The 24,495-nt window shown below is 33.4% G+C and overlaps 1 protein-coding gene and 1 non-coding gene across 7 annotated transcripts in view; one reads left to right on the plus strand and one right to left on the minus strand.

The window, feature by feature from the left end:
- LOC113858170 (heterogeneous nuclear ribonucleoprotein F) overlaps window positions 1–24,495 on the minus strand; it is a 41,460-nt gene that overhangs the window by 15,496 nt on the left and 1,469 nt on the right. For 2 of the 6 annotated variants that reach the window (XM_027490675.1, XM_027490673.1), the window contains exons 3-8: window positions 23,176–23,255; window positions 22,530–22,600; window positions 21,552–21,610; window positions 21,379–21,460; window positions 21,099–21,148; window positions 20,398–20,791 (exon numbers count right to left, since the gene is read on the minus strand). The exons of 2 other annotated variants lie outside the window; for them this stretch is intronic. In XM_027490675.1, the coding sequence (XP_027346476.1) occupies window positions 20,717–20,791; window positions 21,099–21,148; window positions 21,379–21,460; window positions 21,552–21,610; window positions 22,530–22,600; window positions 23,176–23,255 (417 nt within the window). In that variant the 3' untranslated portion in view covers window positions 20,398–20,716. Of the gene's footprint in view, window positions 1–20,397; window positions 20,792–21,098; window positions 21,149–21,378; window positions 21,461–21,551; window positions 21,611–22,529; window positions 22,601–23,175; window positions 23,256–24,495 lie in introns of those variants that run through there. 2 more of the 6 variants (XM_027490676.1, XM_027490674.1) reach the window with 1 other exon arrangement.
- LOC113860280 lies at window positions 3,889–3,995 on the plus strand. Its single transcript, XR_003503735.1, has one exon. It is a non-coding gene; the product is annotated as a small nucleolar RNA R71 (small nucleolar RNA).

Raw genomic sequence — 24,495 nt, forward strand, 5'->3', positions numbered from 1 at the left:
ATGCAGAGCAAGAATATACAAAAAAAAAAAAAAGGTAAAGAATAAATGAATTCCAGAGATATGCTCTCTAGAGAATCTCTTTGCTCCAAAATATCAATTCGAATCTCAAGATACTCCTCTCCATACAAGTCGCACTTAATATAAAAGAATTAACTCTCATATTCCTTTCCGTCCTCACTAACTAACTTATTACAATTTTTTTTTATTTGCACTTAACTTTTAATTGGGAATAGGTCACACCGCCCGTCAGGAACCTATGGCCTAGAACTTTTTAAGTCCTAACCCAACTCAGCTTGTTTATTAAAAAATGTCAGACTTAGACTTATGAAATTGCCTATTTAAATAAAGAGGTCAAGCTTAAAATTAAAAAAAAAAATCTTTTAGGCCTATTGAGTCGGTCCAATTAAATAATTATATTATTTTATAATTTATATTTAATTATTTGTAACAATTTAATATAAATATAATTATCCAAAATAAATAAATATATATATATATATATATAATATGTAATGTATAATATAGTTTAGTATTTATACTAAATTATGTTATAATTATACTATTAGAGTACCAATTAAAACTTTGTACATATTAATATATATATATATATATATAACATAATTTAGTATTTATACTATAATAATTATAATTATACTGTTAGTTTGGTATTTGAGATTATATAATATAGATATGTTATCTTTTGTTAGCTTTTGGATTATTTGAAATATGGAATTTTGTGGAGTTATTGAACATGGTCATGTTAAGATATGATATCTGTGAAGGTATTTATGTATATTTTTTGGCTAAGCATAGTATTTAAATATAATTACTTATTATATGTTTTCCATTTTACTAATAGCAAGCCCTTCTGCTTGCTAGCCCATTGTCCCGTTAAATTTAAATTGTTGGTATTATTTGAAGGCCTTAATGTTAAATAAGATACTAGGCCAATTCAGACTTCTAAAAAAGTCAAGCCAAACCTAAAAATTTGGCTTATGTCAAGTTATAGGCTTAGGCTCAGACTCTAGTTTTGTATAGTATGTCAGGCCCATTTAACCTTAGACCTAGCCTGACCTGACCCATTTCCATCCCTACTCCTGATTCTATTACAAAATAATTGCCCCCTCTCTCACACATCAAGGCCTGATGATCTTGGATCTATGCTAGTAGACCTTTCCTCATCTAGAGGATAAGATTTGTGCTCTAGAACTTGACTTGAAACTGACTTAAGACTTCTCTTTTTAATTACATGTTTTTAATATGATTGAGGCATAATAGGATTTTTATTCTTGGCCTTCAGCACATTTCAGATACAACTAGTTGCCCACTTTGAGCTTTATTGATCTTCTTGGTCCCTTGCATTAAATTTATAAAAACATTTTAATGACCTGGAGTTTATGAATGGAGCAATTGAGTTGTTGAATTATTTGATAAATTATTATAAAAATAGCATAGGCAGTTTACTCAATAACATGCAATAACAATCATATAATTAGGAACTACTCCCTCATACTTAAAGCGAAACATTGTCCTCAATGTTTGAAAGCAACCAAATTAAAAGCATGCAAAAAGGGCAATTGAATAAAAAGGAAAGATGGTCCCTGATAATTCTTGGCACGACGAGTTCGGGTAAGGTAGCACGGCCATGCTAAAATCTTGAGTACGTCCATGCTTATGATGTAAAGCTTTCTCTCATAACTATGACTGAATGCACGGCCGTGTATGGGACAAGCACGGGCGTGCTTCCAAATCAGAGCTCAAAAGTGTGGAAACAATCAACTTCGTTCTTGCAATCTTTCAATATCCTTATTCTTTATTCTAAAAATAAAATAACAATAGCAAAATTAAAATAAACAAAAAGAAATAAAATTTAAATAAAATAAAAGACACATGTTGCCTTCTGGGAGCGTTTGTTTAATGTCACAAACCTGACGTTCTTATTAAATCATGGTGGGAAGAAGGTATAAGTCTCAGAGGTGACTCCCTTGATATGCAATTGTCTCCCCAGCAGCTTTGCCTCCCCAAGACCTATTACATCAGAAAAATTATTCATAAAATGGAGATTAGAATAAAGAGAAGAAAATTTAAGCTTCGAATTAGAAGGCTTATTAATGGATGGTTTAAGCTTTTGTCTTTTCTTCTTCTTATATTGCTTCCTCCTTAGCCTTCTTTTCGTGGTTTCATGCTTCACATAAATTGAAGGAGGAGAAGCAATATCCACAGTGCTCACAAAGTGACAAGACTCTTGGCTAGAAGGGTACTTGAAAGAATTGAAAACTTGAAATACAACTTTCTCATCATCTAGCCTCAGTTTGAGCTTACCTTCTTGTACATCTATGATGGCTCTAGCAATGGCCAAGAACGGTCTCCTTATTATGATAGGGACATCATCATCTTCCTCCATGTCAAGTACCACAAAGTCAGCAGAAAATATAAACTCCTCAACTTTTACTAGTTCGTTCTCCATTATGCCTTTGGGGTATGTGATCGACCTATCTACCAGCTGAAGTGACATGGAGGTCAGCTTAGGTTTATGCATTCCAAGCTTCCTGAAAACAGAATAAGGCATAAGATTAATACTTGCTCCTAAATCACATAAAGCCTTATCAATATGAGTTTTTCCAATTGTGCAAGGAATAGTAAAACTCCCTGGGTCCTTAAGCTTAGGTGGAAGCTTTTTAAGGACTATAGCTGAGCACTCCTGGATGAGCTTCACAGTTTCATGTGCTTTCAGCTTTCTTTTATTAGTCAAAATCTCCTTTAAAAATTTAGCATATTTGGGCATTTTCGAGATAGCATCAATGAAAGGCATATTGATGTGCACTTTGCTCAATAAGTCTAAGAACTTGTGGAACTCTTCATCATAAGAAGAGTAACCTTGCAGCTGCTGTGAGAAAGGTATCTTAGGCTCATAGGGCCTTGGTTGAACAAGAGGCTCTTCGTTCTTTTCTTTTTCAGGCTCCTCGCTTGAAGTACGATCTTGCTCATAGTGATGCACGGCCGTGCTTTGATCACTGTCATAGGCGTGCTTGTATAAGCATTAAGCACGGGTGTGCAAGTAGAATCAGCATGGGGTTGCTTCTCAACAAGCATGGGCGTGCATGGGCCTCTGTTCTGCGATTCTTGTAATGTCTTTCCACTTCTAGGGGTATGGCATTGCATTGCTCCCTTAGATTAGGTTCAGGCTGAGATGGCAATGTTCCCATAACTCTTTGACTCGAAAGGTTCATAATTTGCTCCAATTGTGTACTCATCTTAGAAGAGTTGGCCTGTATTTCAGATTTGACCTCTATGAACCTCTTATCAATTCTCTCAATATGTTGGTCCAATTTAGATTCAGGCTCTGTCATTCTCTTATCAGAGTAATGCACATATTGCATCATTTGTTCTTAAAAGTTGGATTGAGATCTAAGAACTTCTTTTCCTTTTAGTCTTGCTCCCTGACTTTGTATATGAGGAGGGCAATAAACACTTGAATTTTGACTTCCAAAGCTATTCCCCCAAGAGTTAGGAGGATTACTCCTCCATCCTGAACTATGATGACCCATGAAATTTGCCTCCTCTTGCTTAGATTCTGGGCTTGCAGGAGCTCTTACAGGTTGGTCTTGAGCCTTCATTAAAGATTTTAGTTGCTTTGTAAGGGCTGTCATTTGGTTCATTAGTGGGCTGCTGCTCTCTGCTTGGTAAACTGGGGCAGTCTCTTTCCTCTTGATGTCATAAGAGTCAACAGTGTACCACTAAAAGCTAGAAGATGTCATCTCATTTATCAGCTTGTATGCATCATCTAGATCTTTTCTTATGAGGGACCCTCCTACTGCGACATCAATTGTAGCCCTAGTAGTGATTGATAGGCCACTGTAAAAAATTTGTACCTGTCTCCACGTTGGAAAATCATGATGAGGACATCTCCTTAAAAGCTCTCCAAATCGCTCTCATGCTTCGAATAAGGATTATACTTCATATTGTTGGAAGCAACATATCTCCGTCATAAGCTTAGAGGAACTTGATGGGAAAAAGTACTTTCCCAAGAATTATTGAGTGAGATCCTCCTAAGTTCTAATGGAGTTGGCTGGGAGTGAGGAAAACCATGCATTTACCCTTTCAGATACTGAGAAGGGGAAAAGGCAGAGTCGAATAGCATCGTTGGAGACTCCATTGTACTTGATGGTATCTGTCAATTGGAGGAACTTTGTCAGATATAGATTGGGGTCTTTGTTAGGCATGCCTCCAAACTATATCGAGTTCTGGACCATGGTTATGAGTGTTGGTTTCAATTCAAAATTGTTGGCCTCCACATTAGGTGCCACAATGCTTCAAGGAGTGCCTCTAGCAGTGGGTGTCATATAATCTTGAATTGATCTCCTTCCCTCTGTCATTCTTTGCTATCTCACTTCTTTTCTTTGTCTACGTGTTGTTCTCTCAATCTCCGGATCAAATAAATAAGCACTTAGAACGAGTGAACATACATTAAGAGAAATTGTGAAATAAAAAAAATTAAAATAAAATAAATACGAAAATTATAAAAAAAATTAACAATAAACAAAACAGAATTAAAATAAAGTAAAACACAAATTGTTCAAATCAATTAAATTCTATCGACAAAGCAATCCTCAGCAATGGCGCCAAAAACTTGTTCGGAGAGCAAGTGTACCCATCGAGAAGTAATAAAGGGTTCTTAAATTAAGTTTCTGAAATATCATCCAGATTGATTTCCAATTACTAAGAATTTCCTAATTTAATTGTTTAAGCTTCGAAGATACAATATTAATTAAAAACAAGAATTTATAAAATAAATTAGAAAACTAAGAGTAAGAAATGCAATGCACGTCTTGGTTAAACTTATCGGAGAGGAACCTAGGACATATGGGTTTTCTCATTCAGTCCTTTATGTTATTTTTTTATTTAACTCTAAATCTTATTTCCTTGTGATTACCAATCATTCATACGAATACTATTAATACCCAATGGTCATGCAATATTAATATTCTTTTCTTTAAATTAACATCCTCAATGGTCATGCAAGACATCAATTTAAGAAAACTTAAGGAATCTATACACTTGTTAATTTAATAACGATTAGAAGAGAAAGATTGGTTTGGTCCACCTAATCCTTTGTCTCATTTTACCCTATAGATCTATTAATTAACTGAGGTACGGTTGTCTAACGATATAATTAATTAAAATTAAGAAAGAAACGCAATAGGATAAAATCTAATCACAAAATAGAAATCAAATTTAGATTCAAACATCAAAATTTTATAAATTCATGAACAATAGTTCCTATAGCCGTAGCTATGGGCTTAGTTACTCATGCCAAAGAAAAGAACTAAAATAATCATAAACAAAGCCATAATCAAAAGAAATAGCAAACTAGAGTATAAGATGTGTTCTCGGTCTTCAAGTACGATCGCTTGAAGCTCCAAGTCTCGCCAAGCATGTGCCAAGAATCCCGTGCAAGAGAGACGAGAGGAGAAGTATTCTAAAGCCAAAGTCAAGATAAAAAATGTTTTTTTAAGATGTCTGAGATCTTCCCTTTTATAGGATTTGAAAACCCTAAACACTCTTCATAAATGGGCTTCCCGCAGATGAGCACGGTCGTGCAAGGCCCTAAGCACGACCGTGCATGGGCTCAAAGCACCCCCGTACTTATTGAATGGGTCTGGGCGTGTTGACTGCTGCAAAACTCTAATCTTCCATCAGAATGCACCCAAAATTCACTTGCAGCTTCTTTTTACCAAACTGCACAATTAATATATAAATTAGTATAAAACTCAAATAAAATAAAGGTCAAATATGAATATATGGGCTATAAAAGAGGGCCTAATTATAGACTTATCAGGCACAATTCCTATCAATATCTTTCCCATTAAATTTAGCCTTGTCTTTAAGGCTAGAACCAGGAAAGCGAGATTGAATGGATGTGGTAGACTCCCATGTGGCTTCTTCAATTGGTTGAGATTTTCATAAGATTAACCATTATGTATTATCGTTGGTCCTACTTTGACGAGTAGCTAAAACAACTAGTGTTGGGTAATTAGATTCATCGATATTAAGCTCAGGTGGCAGGGAGCCCATTCTAGTGTTAGCTTTCACAGAACACTTAAGCTAAGAAATATGGAAAACCGAATGAATGCAAGCAGAATCCAAAAACCACAGCTTAAAAGTGACCTCTCCCACCTTAGAGAGGATTTGGAAAGGTTCATAGTACTGAGGAGATAGCTTACGATTGGTGCAACGTGCCATAGTTATTTGGCTATGAAGGTGGAGCTTAAATAGATCCAATTACCAATGTTGAATGATAAGGACCGATAATGTTTATCAGCTTGTTTCTTCATAGTTTGTTGGGCCCAATGGAGATGGAATTTCAATTGCCACGAGGCTTCATCGTGGTCCAGCAAGAGAGAAACTACATAATCAACTTGTGTCTCTCTCAAGAAGTAGTGCACAAGAGAAGGAGGGGGTCAACCATACATAATTTCAAATGAAGTATTATCCGTAGCAAAATGGTATCTAGTATTATACCAAAACTCAGCCCATGACAGCCACGTACGCCACCTGGCAAGTTGCTTAAAAGCAAGGCACCTTAGGAAGGTCTCAACACAGCAATTAACTACTTCGGTCTATCCATCCTTTTAAGAATGGTAAGTACTCATCCTCAGCATCATCCCTTGAAAACGAATGAGCTTAGACCAGAACCTGCTTAAAAATAGAGGATCGCAATTCCTGATTATAGATTTTAGGAACCCATGTAGCTTTGCAACATCTCAAACGAACACCTCTACTATTGTTCGTACAATATAAGGGTGCTTAAGAGGTCAGAAATACGTGTACTTTGACAATCTGTTGACAATGACCAAAATGACATCAAACTCGTTATAACATGGTAGCCCAATGATGAAATCAAGGGAGATATCCTTTCACACTCCCTCAGGAATTGGAATAGACAAAGCAACCCAATAGGGGTTATCGCCTAGTATTTGTTACACTGGCAAGTATCACAATCGCGGATATACTCCATGATGATTTGTATCATTCTAGGCCAAGACAAGTTTGTCGATAAGCATTTATAAGTCTTGGTGAAACCATAATGCCCTCCTGTGACAATGTCATGGAACTCTTGCAAAAGAGTAAGAATGAGTGAGAAGTATGAGGCAACACTAATCTCCCCTTGGAGCAAAAATTCATCTTGTAAGACATACCGCAAAACTGATGTCAAATCTTTATGGAGCTGGTCACACAACTCAATGTGAGACCCACTTGAGTCACCTCATGTATCTGCTGAAAGTCGATCCAAATTGAGCTCATAATAATGGTGTTGGCCTCCATTTGCTAGGATAGGGTATCAACAGCTTCATTCTCTAATCCATGTTTATAGATTACCTCAAATTAGAAGCCTACAAGTTTTACTAACCATCGTTGTTGGTCCGTTATCGTAAGACGTTGTTAGAGTAAATGCCTCAAGCTGCTATGATCAATAAAGACTTTGAAATTTCTATCAAGCAAAAAATGTCTCCAATGTTGAATCGAGAGTGTCAAGGCCATAATCCCCTTTCTCAAGATCTATTTGCACACCCTATCTAGAAATCACGTGTTCTAAGTAATCAATAACATTTTTACATTCTTTCTTGTCAGCCACAAACAAATTCTCCGATAACAGAGTCAGCACCTCATACAAGTGCTTAAGATGGGTGGTCCAATCCCTGCTGAAAATCAGTATGTCGTCAAAGAAAACCAATACATGGTGATGCAACAGGGGACAAAACATTGTGTTCATTGTAGCTTGGAAAGTCACAGAAGCATTTACCAACCCGAAAGGCTTTACAAGATACTCATAATGGCCTTTGTGAATGCAAAAAACAGTCTTGGGAACATACTCGTCTCTCATCCTAATTTGGTTGGATCCCAATTCGAGATTACTTTTGGAAAACAACTACGAACCATGGAGCTCATCGATGAGTTTATTGATGGTAAGGATGAAGTATTTGTCCATAATAGTGACCTTGTTTAATGCTCTAAAGTCAACACACATATGCCAGGTCTCATCCTTCTTTTTTACTAAGATCACTAGACTAAAGAAGGGACTAATGGAGTGGCTAATTAACCCTTTCAGCCAAAAGGTCCTAAATTTGCTTTTCAATCTCATCTTTATGGGGATAGGCATCTTGGCACGTGTTATGAATAGTTATAATAGACTTATTCAGATTAGGGTTTATGTTAGTATTATAATACCAGGCTAATAAATATAAGGGTCTCTACACATTATAAAGTATCTATGTTCTTTCTCTTAATTCTACATGGTATCAAGAGCCTCTTAGGGTTCCTTGTTGCCGATGGCAAGAATATGCAATAATTCGGCATTTACAATTTGAATGCAGTGTTTCTTTCTAGACATTGAGAGAAATATACAATACTGAACATGATAGTAAGGATATGTGTAAGATGTGCAAGATACACGTATAAGGGGGCTGTTACATAGACTATATCTCTATCCAAACTTACCAATGTTAAGTTGGATAGTGACAGTACAAACTATATATAGTGGAAGTATTTGGTTGAGATTAGTATGGGTGGAATAGGAAAGAATAATCATCTGACTAAAATGGCACCTGTCAATCTTAAGGATGTTGACACATGGACAATAAACGATAAAAATATGCTTGAGTTGTTAGTAAATTTTGTTGATAGGTGAATACAAACAATTATTACCCATTGCAAAACTGTGAACAAGTTGTAGGACTTCGTGCAATTTATTTTTAGAAAGTTTGACAATTTGAATCGGTTGTATGTTCTGTTGTAGGAAATTTTTGGAGTTTAACAAGCATAATAAGGAGATGCAGTCTTCTAGGAATGAAAAAAATGTCTCTTTTTCAACTTCATTGCTGTCTAGGTCATCCGTCTTTAAGAGTTATTAGGAAATTATGTCCTAGTATAGATTCTAATTTTTATTGTGAGTTATGTCAGTTTGCTAAATATCATCATAATATTTATTTACCTCGTTTAAATAAAAGGATTCGTGCCCCCTTTGAAATTGTTCATTCTAATGTTTAGAACCCTTGTCCAGTTACCTCTAAATCTGATTTTAAATATTTTATTACCTTTGTGGATGATTATTCTCGTGTAATGTAGCTATTTTTTATGAAATTCAAATTTGAAATCTTTTCTAAATTTTGTAATTTCTGTGCTAAAATTAAAACTCAATTTAATATTTGTGTGCACATTCTTAGAAGTGATAATGCTAAAGAATATTTGGTACCACTAAGCCTATGCAACTTTAGTGTGATAACCAGGCAGCGATATACATTACCTCAAATCCAGGTTTTCATGAATGGAAGAAACATATTGACATAGATTGTCACTTTATTCAAGCAAAAGTTTAGCAAAAGCTTATATCCAGATCTCATGTTAGGATGGGGCAATCAACTAGTATATGTGTTTACAAAGACTTTAAACGAGACATATAGCAATTATATTTGTAACAAGCTGGGTATGATTAACATTTATGCTTCAGCTTGAGGGAGAGTGTTATAAATAGCTATAGTAGACTTATTAAGATTAGAGTTTATGTTAGTATTATAACAACAGGCTTGGCCCATTAGGGTTATATGCGTATCTTTATAAATATAAGAGTCTTTAGACATTGTAGAGTATCTATCTAATTCTAGTACACTAATATGTCTTTCTCTATGCTCTCTCTCTTAATTCTACCGTAGGGATGAACATTCATAGGATTGGTACTAGGAAGCAAATTAATGAAACGATCGTGTGAGGGCTTGGGAGGGAGGCCTTGTTGAGGTTGGAACACTTGATCATGGTTCTGCAATATAGCGTGCAAGTCTGGAGGAAAAGAAGAATCTTTTGTGCCGCTGTTAAAGTCCTCCATAGCCAATCCTTATAACATCCTTTGCAGTGTAGGGGTTTGTTGCCCATCACGAAGGTGCTGGCTTTGTAAGAGGACATGTTGGCTCTTGTCCTCAAACAACACTGTCTTCCACCATCAATCTATGGTGGTTCTATTGGCTGTCTCCAGCATATCAAATACCCCTAGATCCAAAATGTAAGCGTCCATGGAAATAGAATACCCTTCCCCTTTACTTTGACATGTAATACCTCGCAAATGCCTTAAGAGAAGCACTTAGTCCTATTTCCTAAACCAACACTGAAGGCCTTGGTGGGTATAACGGACAAGTTCAAGGACGTCACTAGCTCACATGTGACAAAATTATGAGTCGCATGATCTGCAAAGTCGCAATCGCAAATCAAATGAACTAGGAATCTAATAAATGCAATACGTGATGAAACTTATGTCGACCTCCAAAGAACATTACCACTTTCGAATACAATTAGGAAAGACATTTTTGGGAGGATTTTGTCATACAACAGAGGTTAATTCACCAAAATGCAAAGCCAAAATTATTTTAGAAAAATCAATCAGTAAGGTTCAACCTAAAGAACACATATGCAATGGTTTAATACATCACTGATTCATGTATATATGTTTTCGATTTCAATTTTGTTAATCTCAAATTAATCTAATGAATGGCTTCAAGAATTTAATCAATTTACATACACATCAATTAGCAATTGAACAATCAATGTTAGGTAAATCAATTTGAAAAATATCTTATTAATCTTGTTCTCATATATGTTAATCAAATATATAATTAAACCTAATTAAATCCAAATTATTTAATTCAAAATTAACTTAGTGATTTCTAAAACGTTAAGATTTTGTTCTAAATTAGATTAATCAAACTTAATCAAGTTTAATTCAAAACAAATTCAGAATCAGAAGAAAGAGGAAAATCATATTTTGAATTCAAAGTTTAAGTGCAAAATCTCATAATCAATCCACTGCAATAAATAATCCCCTAGGTTGAATGCGAAAATTATCCTCCCATGGCTATCTTCAAGGAAGCACAAAAATTAGAAAATGCCAAAGGTCTAGAGAGAAAGAAAGTCTTTTTAAGAACCACTAAAAATGTAAAATTGAAATAATAAATGTTCAATGTATTTTTGAATCCCTCCTAAACGTAAAATAAATGTCTGAATACAAGTAAAAATTATTAAGTTACCCTTCTCCCAATTAAAAGCCCTCTAAATAAGCTTTTTAACGACATATAATTTGTTTGATTTTGGCCTAAATTGAATGAGATATGTAAATTTAAGTGAAAGAAGGTCTTGCTGTTTGGCAAAACTTTGTGTCCAAATTTTAGCTCAATTTTAACCCTGAATTTAATTGAATTAGTTAACAAGCATTTCAGAAGAAATTGTAGATATTTGTTTTAGCTTTCCATATCCACCATGGTCACTCAAATCCGATATCTATAACTTCAGATATTGCCTACACAAGGTGGAAAGGTCAGGATGTAAAAAACTATTGAGAACTAAGCAAGAAATTCATGTAAGTCTATTAAAGTCCCAACATCATAAAACCTCATTTAAATCATGGAGTTGAGCTCAATTAATATCAAAAGAGACCTATTATACACAACTAAAGATTTTTTGTAAAGCAATTAATCATCACGATATTATCTAGAAGCAAGAGAATTGGGTATCCTAGCAGCTCCCTATCAAACTTAATGGTTTTGTGTTGTGCTAGATCACTTGGCTTAATGGCACAGAAGTCCAAGAACTAGCAAATCATCACCTCCTCCTCGCGGGCAGGTTCTTCATTCGACATTATTGAGTTCAGCAACTTGTTTGATGGGTCATCTCCATCCATGATCATAAGCTTGAGATATCTATCGAGGCAAGCGCAAGTTGGTCCCCAACTATCTCCACACTTAAAGCAAAGCACATGATTGCTTTTATCCATTAACTCTTGGTAAGACAAGTTGTGGGTACCTGTCCAAGTCCCCTGACCCAAACTCGTGGTTTTCAAGTTGAATTTGGGCTTGCCCTTGGATCCTCTTGAAGAGCCTAAGGAATAAGTTGGGTTGAGAAGTCAAGAAGAGTTTCATGTTCCTGCAATTATGGAGGTTCTAGCCCCTACCGAGCGCAAGAGCAGTGGAGGGCACCTATGTGAAGAATGTCACAAAATGGGAACTCGATCTAGCTTGTGTTCAATAAGGCGTGTGACCAAGATCAAGTGATGGTGGTTGGGGGATTCTATAGTGAGCACCTCTATTCGAACATCAACGGTCCCTATTTGTTGTAGGAGTTTCAATTACGCGAACGGATTTTTGAAGCGATGGTCTTCGTAGCGATTGAGGAGTGCTCATTTAAAGGATTCATAACTGAAGTTAGGTCACTATTCAATAGTACCTTGAACCAAGTCATCCCTTTCATATAGATTTTTGCATGCAAAATGCAAAAATCACGTGGTGTGTTTTGAATCTCAAAGAATGTCTCCCCCTTGGCTAACCAACCAACAGGATCTTCGCCAAAAACAATGGCAGGTCAAACATGCTTAGCTAGAGTCGTACCTTCATTGTTTCCTTTGCCATCCTTCCTCCCTGGGTTTCAGATTGAATTTGATCCCAAATTGACTGACTCTTTCCACTTATAACACAGTATCATAAGTGTTCGCAACAGTCCTGAAATTGAGGCAAACAAGGAATCAAGCTTTGAGGACTGAGCGTCCAACTTAACAGAGTGCTCAGTCGTGATGGACTTATAGGAGAACAGAGCTTTGCATATGGTTGCCAGTTCGGCATCATCTTGGTCAAGTCTTTGTGTCATCATGCGTGTGCTCATAAGGGAACAAGGGTAAGTCTCTCAATGAAAGCACCAATGATATGTATAGTATCAAAGGGACCTGCAGAGTAAGAGTATACTAAGAAGAAAGAATAGAAAAAAGTAAAGAATAAAGTAATTCTGAGAGCAATGTTCTCCCAACAAGAGAGAATCTCTCTGCCACAATATATAAATTCAAATCCCAAGATACCCCTCTCAATACAAGCAGCACTCAATATAACAAAATTAGCTCACACGTTCCTTCTCATTCTCACTAACTAACTTGGTCTTAAATCTACGTTGTTAGACCTTCCCTCATCTAGAGGATGTGACATAATTCATATCACTCTCCATGGAAGTTTACATTGATAGTGAAACTTTTTGATAAATCATTTAGTTTTAATTACCTAAGTCAGAAATTAGGAAAATTTTGGGGGAAGAATGGTCTATTAAAGATATTACATCTTAATCATGACTTTTTTTTCTGTATTTAATAACATAAATTACTATAAGCATTCTCTATAGATCTAAGGAAGAAATTAACTCCTTACTTTAAAGTATTAGGCCATGAGTTTAAGGTTGGATATAAGGGTCTATATTTCTTTTGTTTTACTTATGGAAGGTATGGCCATAAAAAGGAGTTTTGCTCTGAAACCTCTAGACCTATTCTAGAAAATAGTGACCCTTTGTCTAGGCCTAAGACACCTGAATAGGGAAAAGAAGGTATACATGTTTCTTAAAGTGATCCTTTTGAGGAAGGAGGTCAGGAAGACCTTAAGGATACCTTAGTGTGGAAACAGGGTAAGTTTGACCCTACAATATTGGTCAAAAAACCTATAAGGAAGAAGTTATGATAACCTTATTCAATAAGGACTTTAAGTTATAGTGGCAAGGTTAGGGAATCTATCCCCAAGCTCTAGGTTTGATGTTTTGGTAATTCCATTCTGGAGATAGGTCAGGAAATGACCTATGCTAACCAAAATCCAATAAGTAATTATAGTATAACTTGTAAAGTAGGGTTGATTCAGAATGATCCATCTAAGCCTAAAACTCTTGAAAAAAGTAGTATTGAACCTAAACTAGGTATTCAACATATAAAAGCTCTTAAAGTTAAGTCTAAACCTATGACTCTTAAATCTAATAAGGATAAGAAGGAAAATACTCAAATTGGAAATCTGAGTTGGTTAAATACTGAAAACAAAGTCTAAGGCACATAATTCCAAAATAATAAGAAAATAATCTCTTTAATGAATAGGCTTCAGCTGGACCTAAGAAATAATGTTACAAAAAGTAGTTCCATTCAAGAATTATTAGGAATGAACTTTGGCAAGTATTGACAAACTCAATTTATGAAAGATAGTGTCCCTAATAATAGCCCCTAGATATTAATCATGGTATGGAAATTGATATTTCTAATAACATAGACAAGAGAGGGCAAGTTTTTACTACTGGTATCCTGTATAAGGAAGACAATGTGGGTAGGCTTCAGCATCATAAAAATGCAATCTAAACTTCTTTATTTATCTTTTATGAATTTTATTTTATTTTTTTAGAATTATAGAGGTGTAAGGGGAAAGTCTTTTTCAAGGTAAGTTAATGATTTAATTATCATTTATAAGCTAGATTTTATTATTAATTAAACCAACAATTATCCTGAAAATGGATGATAAGGTTATTTGGCAAATTAATCTAGAAGAGTTAAAGAAAATGGATGTAATTGGATTTTCTAGAGGGATTTGGTGCCTTTGAAATAAGAATAAGGTGAAAGTTTCTATATTAGCAAAATTATAATTTATAATTCACTTGAAAATCGATACCTTGGAAATAAGGATTGGACCCTGTCCTTTATCTATGTCAATCCTCAAGAGGGATTGAGAGTTGAGTGCTGGAAAGGATTAGTTAAGTTTAGCACATCTATTAATAATCATTGGTGTTTAGCTGGGGACTTGGGTAAACCAGCAAAACCTACTCATATGAAAAAATTTGCTAATTGTCTACACCATTGGACTACGTGATTTGGGATTTAAGAGTAATTCTTCTACATGGCATAGGGTTAATATAAAAGAAAGACTTGATAGAGATGGACTCTCCTACAAGGCAACTTAAGTTGAATGTTGATGGGTTAGTTTCCAAAGCCTAGGGTGTTGATTCTTATGGAGGTTTGGTTTGAGACAACCATGGTTAATTTGTAGGAGGTTTTTACAACCATCTAGTCTCTTGTTCCCCTCTTTTATCTGAGCTTTGGGTAGTGCAAAAGAATATCTAAACTATTTGGATCAAAAGTGACTCAAAAGAAGTAGTAACCTTAATTCTGGATGTCAAAGAATTTTAAATATATATTTATAAATATTTTAGTTATTATTATTTATAATAACAGTTTTAATTAAAAAATATATGTAACATTATATATATATATATATATATATATCATTAAACAATATATTAACTATATTATAAATAAAATAATAATTTCATTGTTAATTTAATTATTGATGAATGTAAATTAGTATATGTTATTATACTTTTAAATAAGTATTTTGATCCTAAATTAGAAACTTCACTACTAGGACCCCAAACATTCGAATGAACTAAGATAAAAAAAGATGAAGTTTAACTAAAGATATAACTAGAAAAAGAATAATGAACATGTTAACCTAGTTAACATGACTCATAATTTATAAAAGACAACTTCGAGAGATCTGACTCTATCAACTTTAAGTTAGAAAGATTGGGATGGTCTAGTTGAATATTGTTCAGAGGGCAAGTATACTCATTGAGAAGTAATAAAGGGGTCTTAAATTAAGTTTCCAAAATATCGTCCCACAAGGATTGATTTCCAATTACTAAGAATTTTTTAATTCAATTGTTTAAGCTTCAAAGATACAAGATTAACTAAAACTAGAATTTATAAAATCAATTATAAAATTAAGAGCATGGAATACAATGCACGTCTTAGTTAAACTTATCGAAGAGGAACCTAGGACATATAGGTTTTCTCATTCAATCCTTTATGTTATTTTTCTGTTTAACTCTATATCCGATTTTCTTAGGATTACCAATCATTCACACGAATACTATTAATACCCAATGGTCATGCAATATTAATATTTTTTTTCTAAATTAATATTTTCAATGGTCATACAAGACATCAATTTAAGAAATCTTAAGGAACTTATGAACTTTTTAATTTAATAACGATTAAAAGAGAAAGATTTGTTTGGTCCACCTAATCCTTTGTCTCGTTTTACGCAATAGACCTATTAATTAACCGAGTTACGGTCGTTTGATGATATAATAAATTAGGATTAAGAGAGAAACGCAATAAGATAAAATTTAATCACAAAATGAAAATCAAATTTAGATTCAAATATCAAAATTCCATATATTCATGAACGATGGTTCTCATAGCCCTAGCTATAGACTTAGTTACTTATGCTAAGGAAAAGAACTAAAGCAATCATAAACAAAGTCATATAGAAAAGCAAACTAGAATGAGATAAGTTTTCAGTCTTCAAGTACGACCGCTCGAAGCTCCAAGTCTCGCCAAGAATATGCTAAAGATCCCCTAAATGAGAGACGAGGTGAAAGGGTGTATTATAGAGCAAAAGCCAAGATGTAAAATGATGTTCCCTACGATGCCTGAGGTCTTCCTTTTAATAGGATTTGAAAACCCTAAAGACTCTTTATAATTGGACTTCCCGCAGATGAACACGATCGTGCAAGACCTTAAGCACGACTGTGCATGAGCTCAAAGCACCCTTCGTGCTTATTGAATAGGTTTAGGCGTGCTAACTACTGTGAAGCTCTAATCTTCCATCAATTTGGGCTCAGAATGCACCCAAAATCCACTTACGGCCTCTTTATATCAAACTACACAATTAATATATAAATTAGTATAAAACTCAAATAAAATAAAGGTCAAATATGAATATATAGATTGTAAAAAATGGCCTAATTATAAACTTATCAAATATAAATCATCAATAGAGTGTCCACTACTGAAACTATATGAAAGGATTGTCAAAGTTGGTATAAATCTTTGTACTCACATTTGAAGTCAATCATCCTCCCTAAACTTTAGTTTTGCGTGGTAACATTATTTTTAGTAAATGAACAACACAATTAAAGAAACATGTAAAATAATGGACAGAGAATAGATTTGAAAGAGACCTAGAAACATAAAGGATATTATTAAGGAAAATAAATTTACGAATGTACAGTGTCAATACCTCTAGGTTGCATTGGGGAATCATTATTCATAGTAATAAAAGGTTTTGAGAAAAAAAAAAGTAAAGAAAAGAGATTTATTACCACTAATGTGATCGATGGCCCCATAATCAAGAATCCAGTAAAAGAGTAGGTGATGCTAGCAAAAGAATTTTTATTTTGCATAACCAACACAATGGAACTAGAAGTCTGATGAATTTTACTCTATTTCATAAAGTTGTCATAAAAGACAAATGGCATCTAAGGAGCATGTAATAGTCTAGTAAAGTCAAAGAACCTATAAAAAAGAGTAAGCAACATTAGTCACGTAAGGAGAGTGACCATATACAACATTGCAGTGATCAATTGTATAACTAAGGTTATAAAAATAGTCACTAGAGTAGAGGAGTTCATAAGAGGAGAAGGAACAACTTCAATAAATATCTTAACCAAAACACAAAGGTCTGAGCAAATAAAGTCTAAAGTGGGACAACCTAATATCTACTCACAACCCTCAAGTAAACCATACACAAATAGTAATATAAATAATTGTTCCAATTGCTCAAGTTCTTTACCAGTTTTGTAAACAGGAGATAAAAGTTTATTGAAATCATAAAGGACACTAGAAAGTTGAGTTGGATAGGTAGTCATATAATCAACAAGAAAGTAAGCATCAATAACAGTCATAAGGTCAGGACATACTTTATAAAATCATTATATGTTATTGGTATAAAGAGATTTAGCCTAAGTTTATATAGCTTCACGTCTCCTAAGCACAAAAAATAAATCACATAAAATGATGAATATTAATGTTAACAATAAAACAAAATTAGGAATTACTATTTTTCCAACAAAGGCAATCAACCTCATCAATAGTTTTAGCCTTCATTGTTATATGATCTTTTTAATCTTAACCAACAAGCTAAAAATAAAGAGTTGAAGCTTAAGGAGGAGAATTTTTACTATCCAATTGCTCAAAAGAGAAAGGAACAATGACTTAGTTAGTAAAGTTAGCTGGTTCAGGTGATGAAATCATAATTAAGCTATTATTTGACATAAATTTAGTACACTTTAGAGATTAGTCAATAATTACGATTTTTGGTTAAGTTGTTATATACTTTTAAAGTTTTTTATCTAATTTATTGGACAATTGAATTAATTTGTAAATTTTTTTATTGTTTATAAGATCAATTAGCAATGATATAAAGATTGAAAAAGTTAAGAAAGTCAAATGCAAATGTTAAAAATTTGGATCTCGACATTTCAACATCCAACATAAGGAAAAATAAAGATTGTTGCTAACATGTGAGCATCCCAACACCAAAAGTGGGTGTCTTAATGCCCAAATCATACAAAATTATGACATATTAACTTCTAAGCATTTACACTATGATTCTCTATGATTCTGGGATCTTAACGTCTAGCATGACTTTAAAATCTATAAATAAATATCATGGAGTTGATTTTTAAATTGAGCTCATTTTATTTTTTATTTTACTTTTAGTTTAGTTATATAGAACTTTTTCTCTTTTTTGTTTTTTTTTTTTCATTTTTTCTCATTTTTATTTTCTCTCCTAGAAATTTGGATGACTTAATAATGTTTCTCTAGATTTTCTATAGTATTTTCTTATTTATTTCTGTATTGTTTATTGTAAATATGTGTAACTAACTTCTTTTAAATTAGTATTAGACAAAATTTCGTTTAATTCTCCGATATTAACAATTCTATTTCATTCTTATTTTGCAATTGAATGAGTTTATTTGTTCTTAATGCATTCTCTAATTTGACCAGCTAAAAAATTATTTTAAACTTAATTTTACAATTGAAAAATTAGTTGTTAAGTTAAATTTAAATAATTTTCCATGGTTGCAAGTTATATTAAAGAATGCACTAAATATTATGAGAATTTCAGTTTTTAAATATTAATGTATTTGTTAATTATATTCCTTTAAAGTATGTTTCTGAGAGAGATTTTGGAGGGAAAGGAATGGAAAGACATATTTATTTAATTTTAATTTTAAAGAATAATATATCATTTATGATAACAAATATATTATTAATATATTAAATTTATGTTAATATCAATTTATATATTTTATTTAAAATAATAATTTTAAATATATTTATGTAAAATATAAATTTTGTTCTCTTTTTTTATCTCCTCTAAAACTCCTTTTTTCAAACAACTCCTAAAAAATTATGGATTTTTGGTTGATTGCATAGGAGTTTTTATCTAAGGATTGAAACTAATTCAAAATTAAAGAATTTAACTTTCATTCCATGATAAAAGATTAGATGAGATAATTGATGCGTATTCTTTTGTTGCGTTGTTACCTAAGCAAATAGTATCAATAAGTGTACTAGTTGTTTTAGTGAGTATAAATTAGATCAATCCTCCTATAATTGGGTCAGAATATCAATGTTTTTTTCTTAGATTTTTATTTGAACTTATAATGTAATACAATGATATGGTCTGCAAAAAAAAATTTAAAAGTGCAAAAAATATTTTTTATATGAATGAATAAAACTTTTTGGATTAGAATTTCATAATTTCTTTTTAGTTTTATTTTTCAGACTTTGAGTTTTGTTGTAATAAAGTATTGATTATGTGCAGTACATGTACACGTTGAGACACACACACTTTACACATACCGAAAGCATAATTCCACTTTTCTATGAAGCACCAAAAAACAAAAAGGGAGTCCTTATTTTTCACGCACATGCATTTTTCTCCAAATATCTTCGAGTGACAATACTTTATTCTTAATATGCCTATCATTTGAATAACATTAAGGACTACGTGATGTTTAAATTTGAGGGGAGAGATTTTAGAGAAAATCTGTGTTTTTCTTTTACAGATTTAATATTTAAAATACAAGAAAGTGAAAAAAATTTCTCATAAATTATTAACCTAAAATTTTTCTGACTTTGAATTTATTTTTAAGAAATAAGTATTTACACATACTTTAGCTTGAAAGTGAATCATAACTGACGCAATTCAGAATTGTTAATCTTTTAAAAAATCTAACAAGTTGTGAAATCAAGTTGCATAAATTATTTAACAATCAAAGCATTGAACATGGTAAACAGGAAAAAGAAAACTGAAACCGTAATGTTATACCATGAGAAGACTTGAACTTTTAACTATTTGTCTTTCCTGTAAGATTAATAACCTTCTACTTTTATATTCTAGAATTACATTATTTTTTTGCTGAAATTACAATTATATTTGTAAGTAGAAATTATATAAATAATTATTTTTTTAATTAAACAGAGCCAAATAACCAAAACCCATCTATAAAAATTTAAATTTTAACTTAATTAAATAATGTCGTATGATCTATTTAGTGAAGATAAAACTTAGTTGATGTTGTTATTATATCTATTATATCCTCTTTCCAAACTTTCATTTATTAATTAAAATATTTATAAACAAAATAAAAGAAAATATTTTTCGTGTGTGTGGGGGTGGGGGAGGGGGGGGGGGTTAAAAATGTAAACAAGTCACAATTTTGCTAATCCAGAAGCATTTATAGACGTCTATCCTTAGTAAAGACAAAAATAGGGGGGAAAAAAAGCAATAAACATAATGCTACCATATTACACAAGCATGGGAAAACTTTGCTTGCATATGCAGAATGGATTTACACGTTGCCTCTACTCAAAAAAGGAAAAAAAATGGAATACTTAATGAACTTATCAACTAGACAAGAGGAGGGAAAGAACAAATTAAGGTATACAAATCTACTAATGTCTTTTTCCTTCCATTTCAAATCCAGGATACCAGTCCTCGAAGCTAGAAATTTTGTCATTCTAGATGAAGATCAAGGCAATCTATTTGCTAAAGGTGAGTCTACAAATAAATATGCAAACCTTGGTAGATACTATCAGCCAGGGTATTATCCCAACCTGCAATGGTATAAACAATTAGAACATTCATAAACCGTTACATGCTTCACATATATTCACTTTTATTTATACTATGTAATTTATCAGAAGAAAAACAGTCCATTGCACAGTGTAACTCAGAAAATTATAAAAAATTACCAAAATACTCCTAATTAAAAGTAAAACTAAGAGGTGGAGAATCCTAATTTGATTGAATGTTAAAGTTGCATTCCAGTGGATTGGATGGGCACAGTGTGTACTACAAGTAACTTGTACTTGAGTAAACAGTTATTTGAACCATAATAATTTTTCTAGCATTACTTATTACCATAACATTGTTATTTTGAACCCCTGCAGTCCTCCAAGATAATAATCTCCCTGCAAAAGAACGTACAACAAGTTCAGAACTATTAATAAGAGGCAATGAGGTATGCCATGTCTCCTAGGTCCTCCTTTGGACCAAATATCACAATATCAGAATCCAAAGATAAAAAAAAGGGGAGGGGGGTGCAGATTTTTGTTTAGCAAGCAATCTTGCAGTGTTAGCCAAAAAAGAGAAGTTGTACTGTAACCTAGTAAAATAGAAGTATTAATCATAATTGCATTACCAAATGGTTGCACAAGTTGTTGAGATATGCTAGCCACAGGAACACTCCAAAACCAAATAAGCAGAATTAAATATGTGGAAACCTACACGACACACCATATATACAATTATCTTATTGGCCTCGAGAAAAACAAAATATGTAAAATCAAAAACAAATGCTAGATCAGGAAAGACCTTTAAGATGAGCAGAACTTTCGAATACAAAGCAGTATCTTTGACATGTACATTTAGACCTGCATTATAGTCTAAACTAAAATTATTTTTATATATGCTAGATTTGTTAAATAGAAAAGGCAGGTAAACTAGAGTAATGCTACTTGCACAATAACCTCACGAAAATAGAGCAAAATTCTAATGTGAACACAACCATGGCAGTTAAAATCGGAACTTGAATCGTAAAATTACACAATTTTTGCTGGTGAAATGATGCAAATCTTTCTTGTAATCGGGTGAGATTAGGATCTCACCCCAATTCCTTCATAACCCGATGGATATGCCTGACCCGACTTTTATTTTTGCTCAAACTAAGTCCCACCCTTCTAAACCTAGTCACACCTCCTTTATTTTCTTCCTTGAACCCAAGCCAACATTGGTGACCAAGAGCAACCTGGTTTGCAGCCAACTGTGACTGCGTCTTCTTTGCGATCCTTATGTGGTTTTCTCTGCCCCAATCTACTATTTTCTCATCTTGCTCTACCTTTTTATATTGTCCAAGTCTGAGAATGGCTTCTAACATGGGTGCTGCTCAAAGCTCGGGTGGTGGCAGTTCTAGGTCTGTCCCAACTGCAACCGATAGCTCCACTGCTGCTGCTGGTGTTTCTGCCTTGTAATTTGTCAAAAACGTGGTGATTTGTGTTGTTGCTTTATGGATTATGCTTGATAGTCTTATGCAATATGGATAATGATCTATCAATGCAAGTTTACTTAAATGTTTTAGGGATTTTTTTTATTTTTATTTAAGCTATTTTATATGCATGTATATATGATTTTTGTAAAATCTTACGTTCTGCCAACAAAAATTGTAAAATCGCCTGATTTTACTATTCAAGTCCTGATTTTAACTACCATGCTCCCAAGTGTAAATTTGCATGTCAATCTACATTTACATAGAATGCAATAGGTAACATGAAATGACTTGTGTAAACAACTCACACTTTGCAAGTTCCCTCTCCTTTGCAGCTGCCTGTCTTTTGAGTTTTGCTGCTTGCGCAAAGGTTGATGGCCTGAGAGGAAAATGGTATGACATATGTATCTCTCACAAACATACGCATTTAATATTCAAAGTTTACATTAGATTTAAATTTAACATATTTCTATTGTTTAAACATTTCCATAAAGAGACATTTATTCTGAAACCCTAGTTAGAAACTCGAAGTAGACACAAAAACACACAGAAAACAAAATAAAAGTAATAAAATAAATGTTATTTCGGTTTCACCAAATAATTTGATTCAAGATACAACAAATAAGATAGCTAGGGCTTGAATAAGAAAATTTAGATGCACTCTTTCATTGTGCCAATTGAAAATACATCACTGCCTATGTAACATATTTGTAGTCTTTTTAATGTACAATTGTTCATCTAACCAAAAGCATTGAACAATTTTTAGATCAAGGGAGTGTGGCTGCCACCCTCATCACAATGTATGCCCGTCCTATGAATAGTAGTTCAGACAAAAATACGGAAGTACTAAATTGGTTCTAACCATAGATATAACAACCAGCTGAAGTTGGAATTCCAAGTAAAACCCATTTCTTTTCAGAGGAGGATATGATGGCAAAAGCATAGGTTACTTACTGCGACAATGAGCTTGCCTCCTTTAAAAGTTGTCTTATTTCTTCACGCAACTGATTTTCTTTTTCATTCTCAGATCCACTCTGTAGCAAAAGCATATGACTTAGAAATATCAATATCATAATCAACAGTCAATATGCAAGCACAAGAAAAGACAATAAACATTTGAAATTTATGATCGAAACAGAGTACAGAATCACTGAAACATTTTATACAAAGGGTGAATGTTGTCGCATGAAAAGTCTAAAATTGTGTGATGCATAGTTAATTAATGACATTTGGGCCAAAGATTTGGTAACACTGAGCAAAGTGATAAAACAATACATATGGTGGACAACTAGGGAATCTAAATTGGAGCCTTAAAACTTACCATTAATGCCTTAATTTATATACACAAAAAATCATTCCCTAACCCTAGCAATGGCTATATTGCATTCCACAACTAAAGACATACTTATCAATAGTGCCGCCGCAGAGTGAAGAGGAGGTCGGTCGCCCATCACAAGGGTCACACCCTAATCACATACAAAATCACGGTGAGGGTGCATGCTCTAATGGCACGACGGAGAAAGGGAGCGGAAGTCCAATTCTGCCCCAGTTATAATGTTGTTCTGGGCCCTTTGTAAGAGAAAAAATGGACTTTTTGTCCTACTTGAAATTTTTCCCTTCTCCTCTCAAGCAAGCTTCCTTCTACACAACATAACTACCCTCATCCAGCCTGTTTTTGTCCTTTCTTCTCTGAAGAAAGCTTCTCCTTCACCATTATCACTGGAAACAACATCCTTTCCAATTGTTTTCTGCTGATTACGAGTGAAAGGGACTGTTTCCTGGTGTCTATTTTCTGTTTTTCTTCTTCAACAGTGCTCTGTTTCTCACTCTCTCTCTCTCTCTGCATCTTTTCATCTCTATCATCTTCTCCAAGGGCCAAAGATGTCTTAAATTTTTAACGTTGCAGAACCATGTATAGGAGGGTATTTAAGATGTTTGGGTCAAAATAAACAGTTCTCTGTTTATTTCCTAGATTTGTATTGCTATAAATTGTATATTTTGTTAAACTAAGAAAATATCATGAATTTTAGTTTTTCGTTTTCTAAATATTTTACCCTTTATATATATAGCATAAGTTATGTAACTTAACTAAAAAATTTCAGAATAGTGATCATCCTGCAATCTGCTATCCCACTATAGCATTTTTGGGGTCAGCCCACCACACACCACTATCCAAGATTGATAACTATGATTAAAGACAGGAAACCAAAAAGTCTCAAAATATCCTACTGAAGGATTCACATTCGAGACAGCCTAGTTCATCATTGGACATGT

This window comes from Abrus precatorius, unplaced genomic scaffold, assembly GCF_003935025.1.
Source record: "Abrus precatorius isolate BTA unplaced genomic scaffold, Abrus_2018 Scaffold2, whole genome shotgun sequence".
NCBI classification, from domain to species: Eukaryota; Viridiplantae; Streptophyta; class Magnoliopsida; order Fabales; family Fabaceae; genus Abrus; species Abrus precatorius.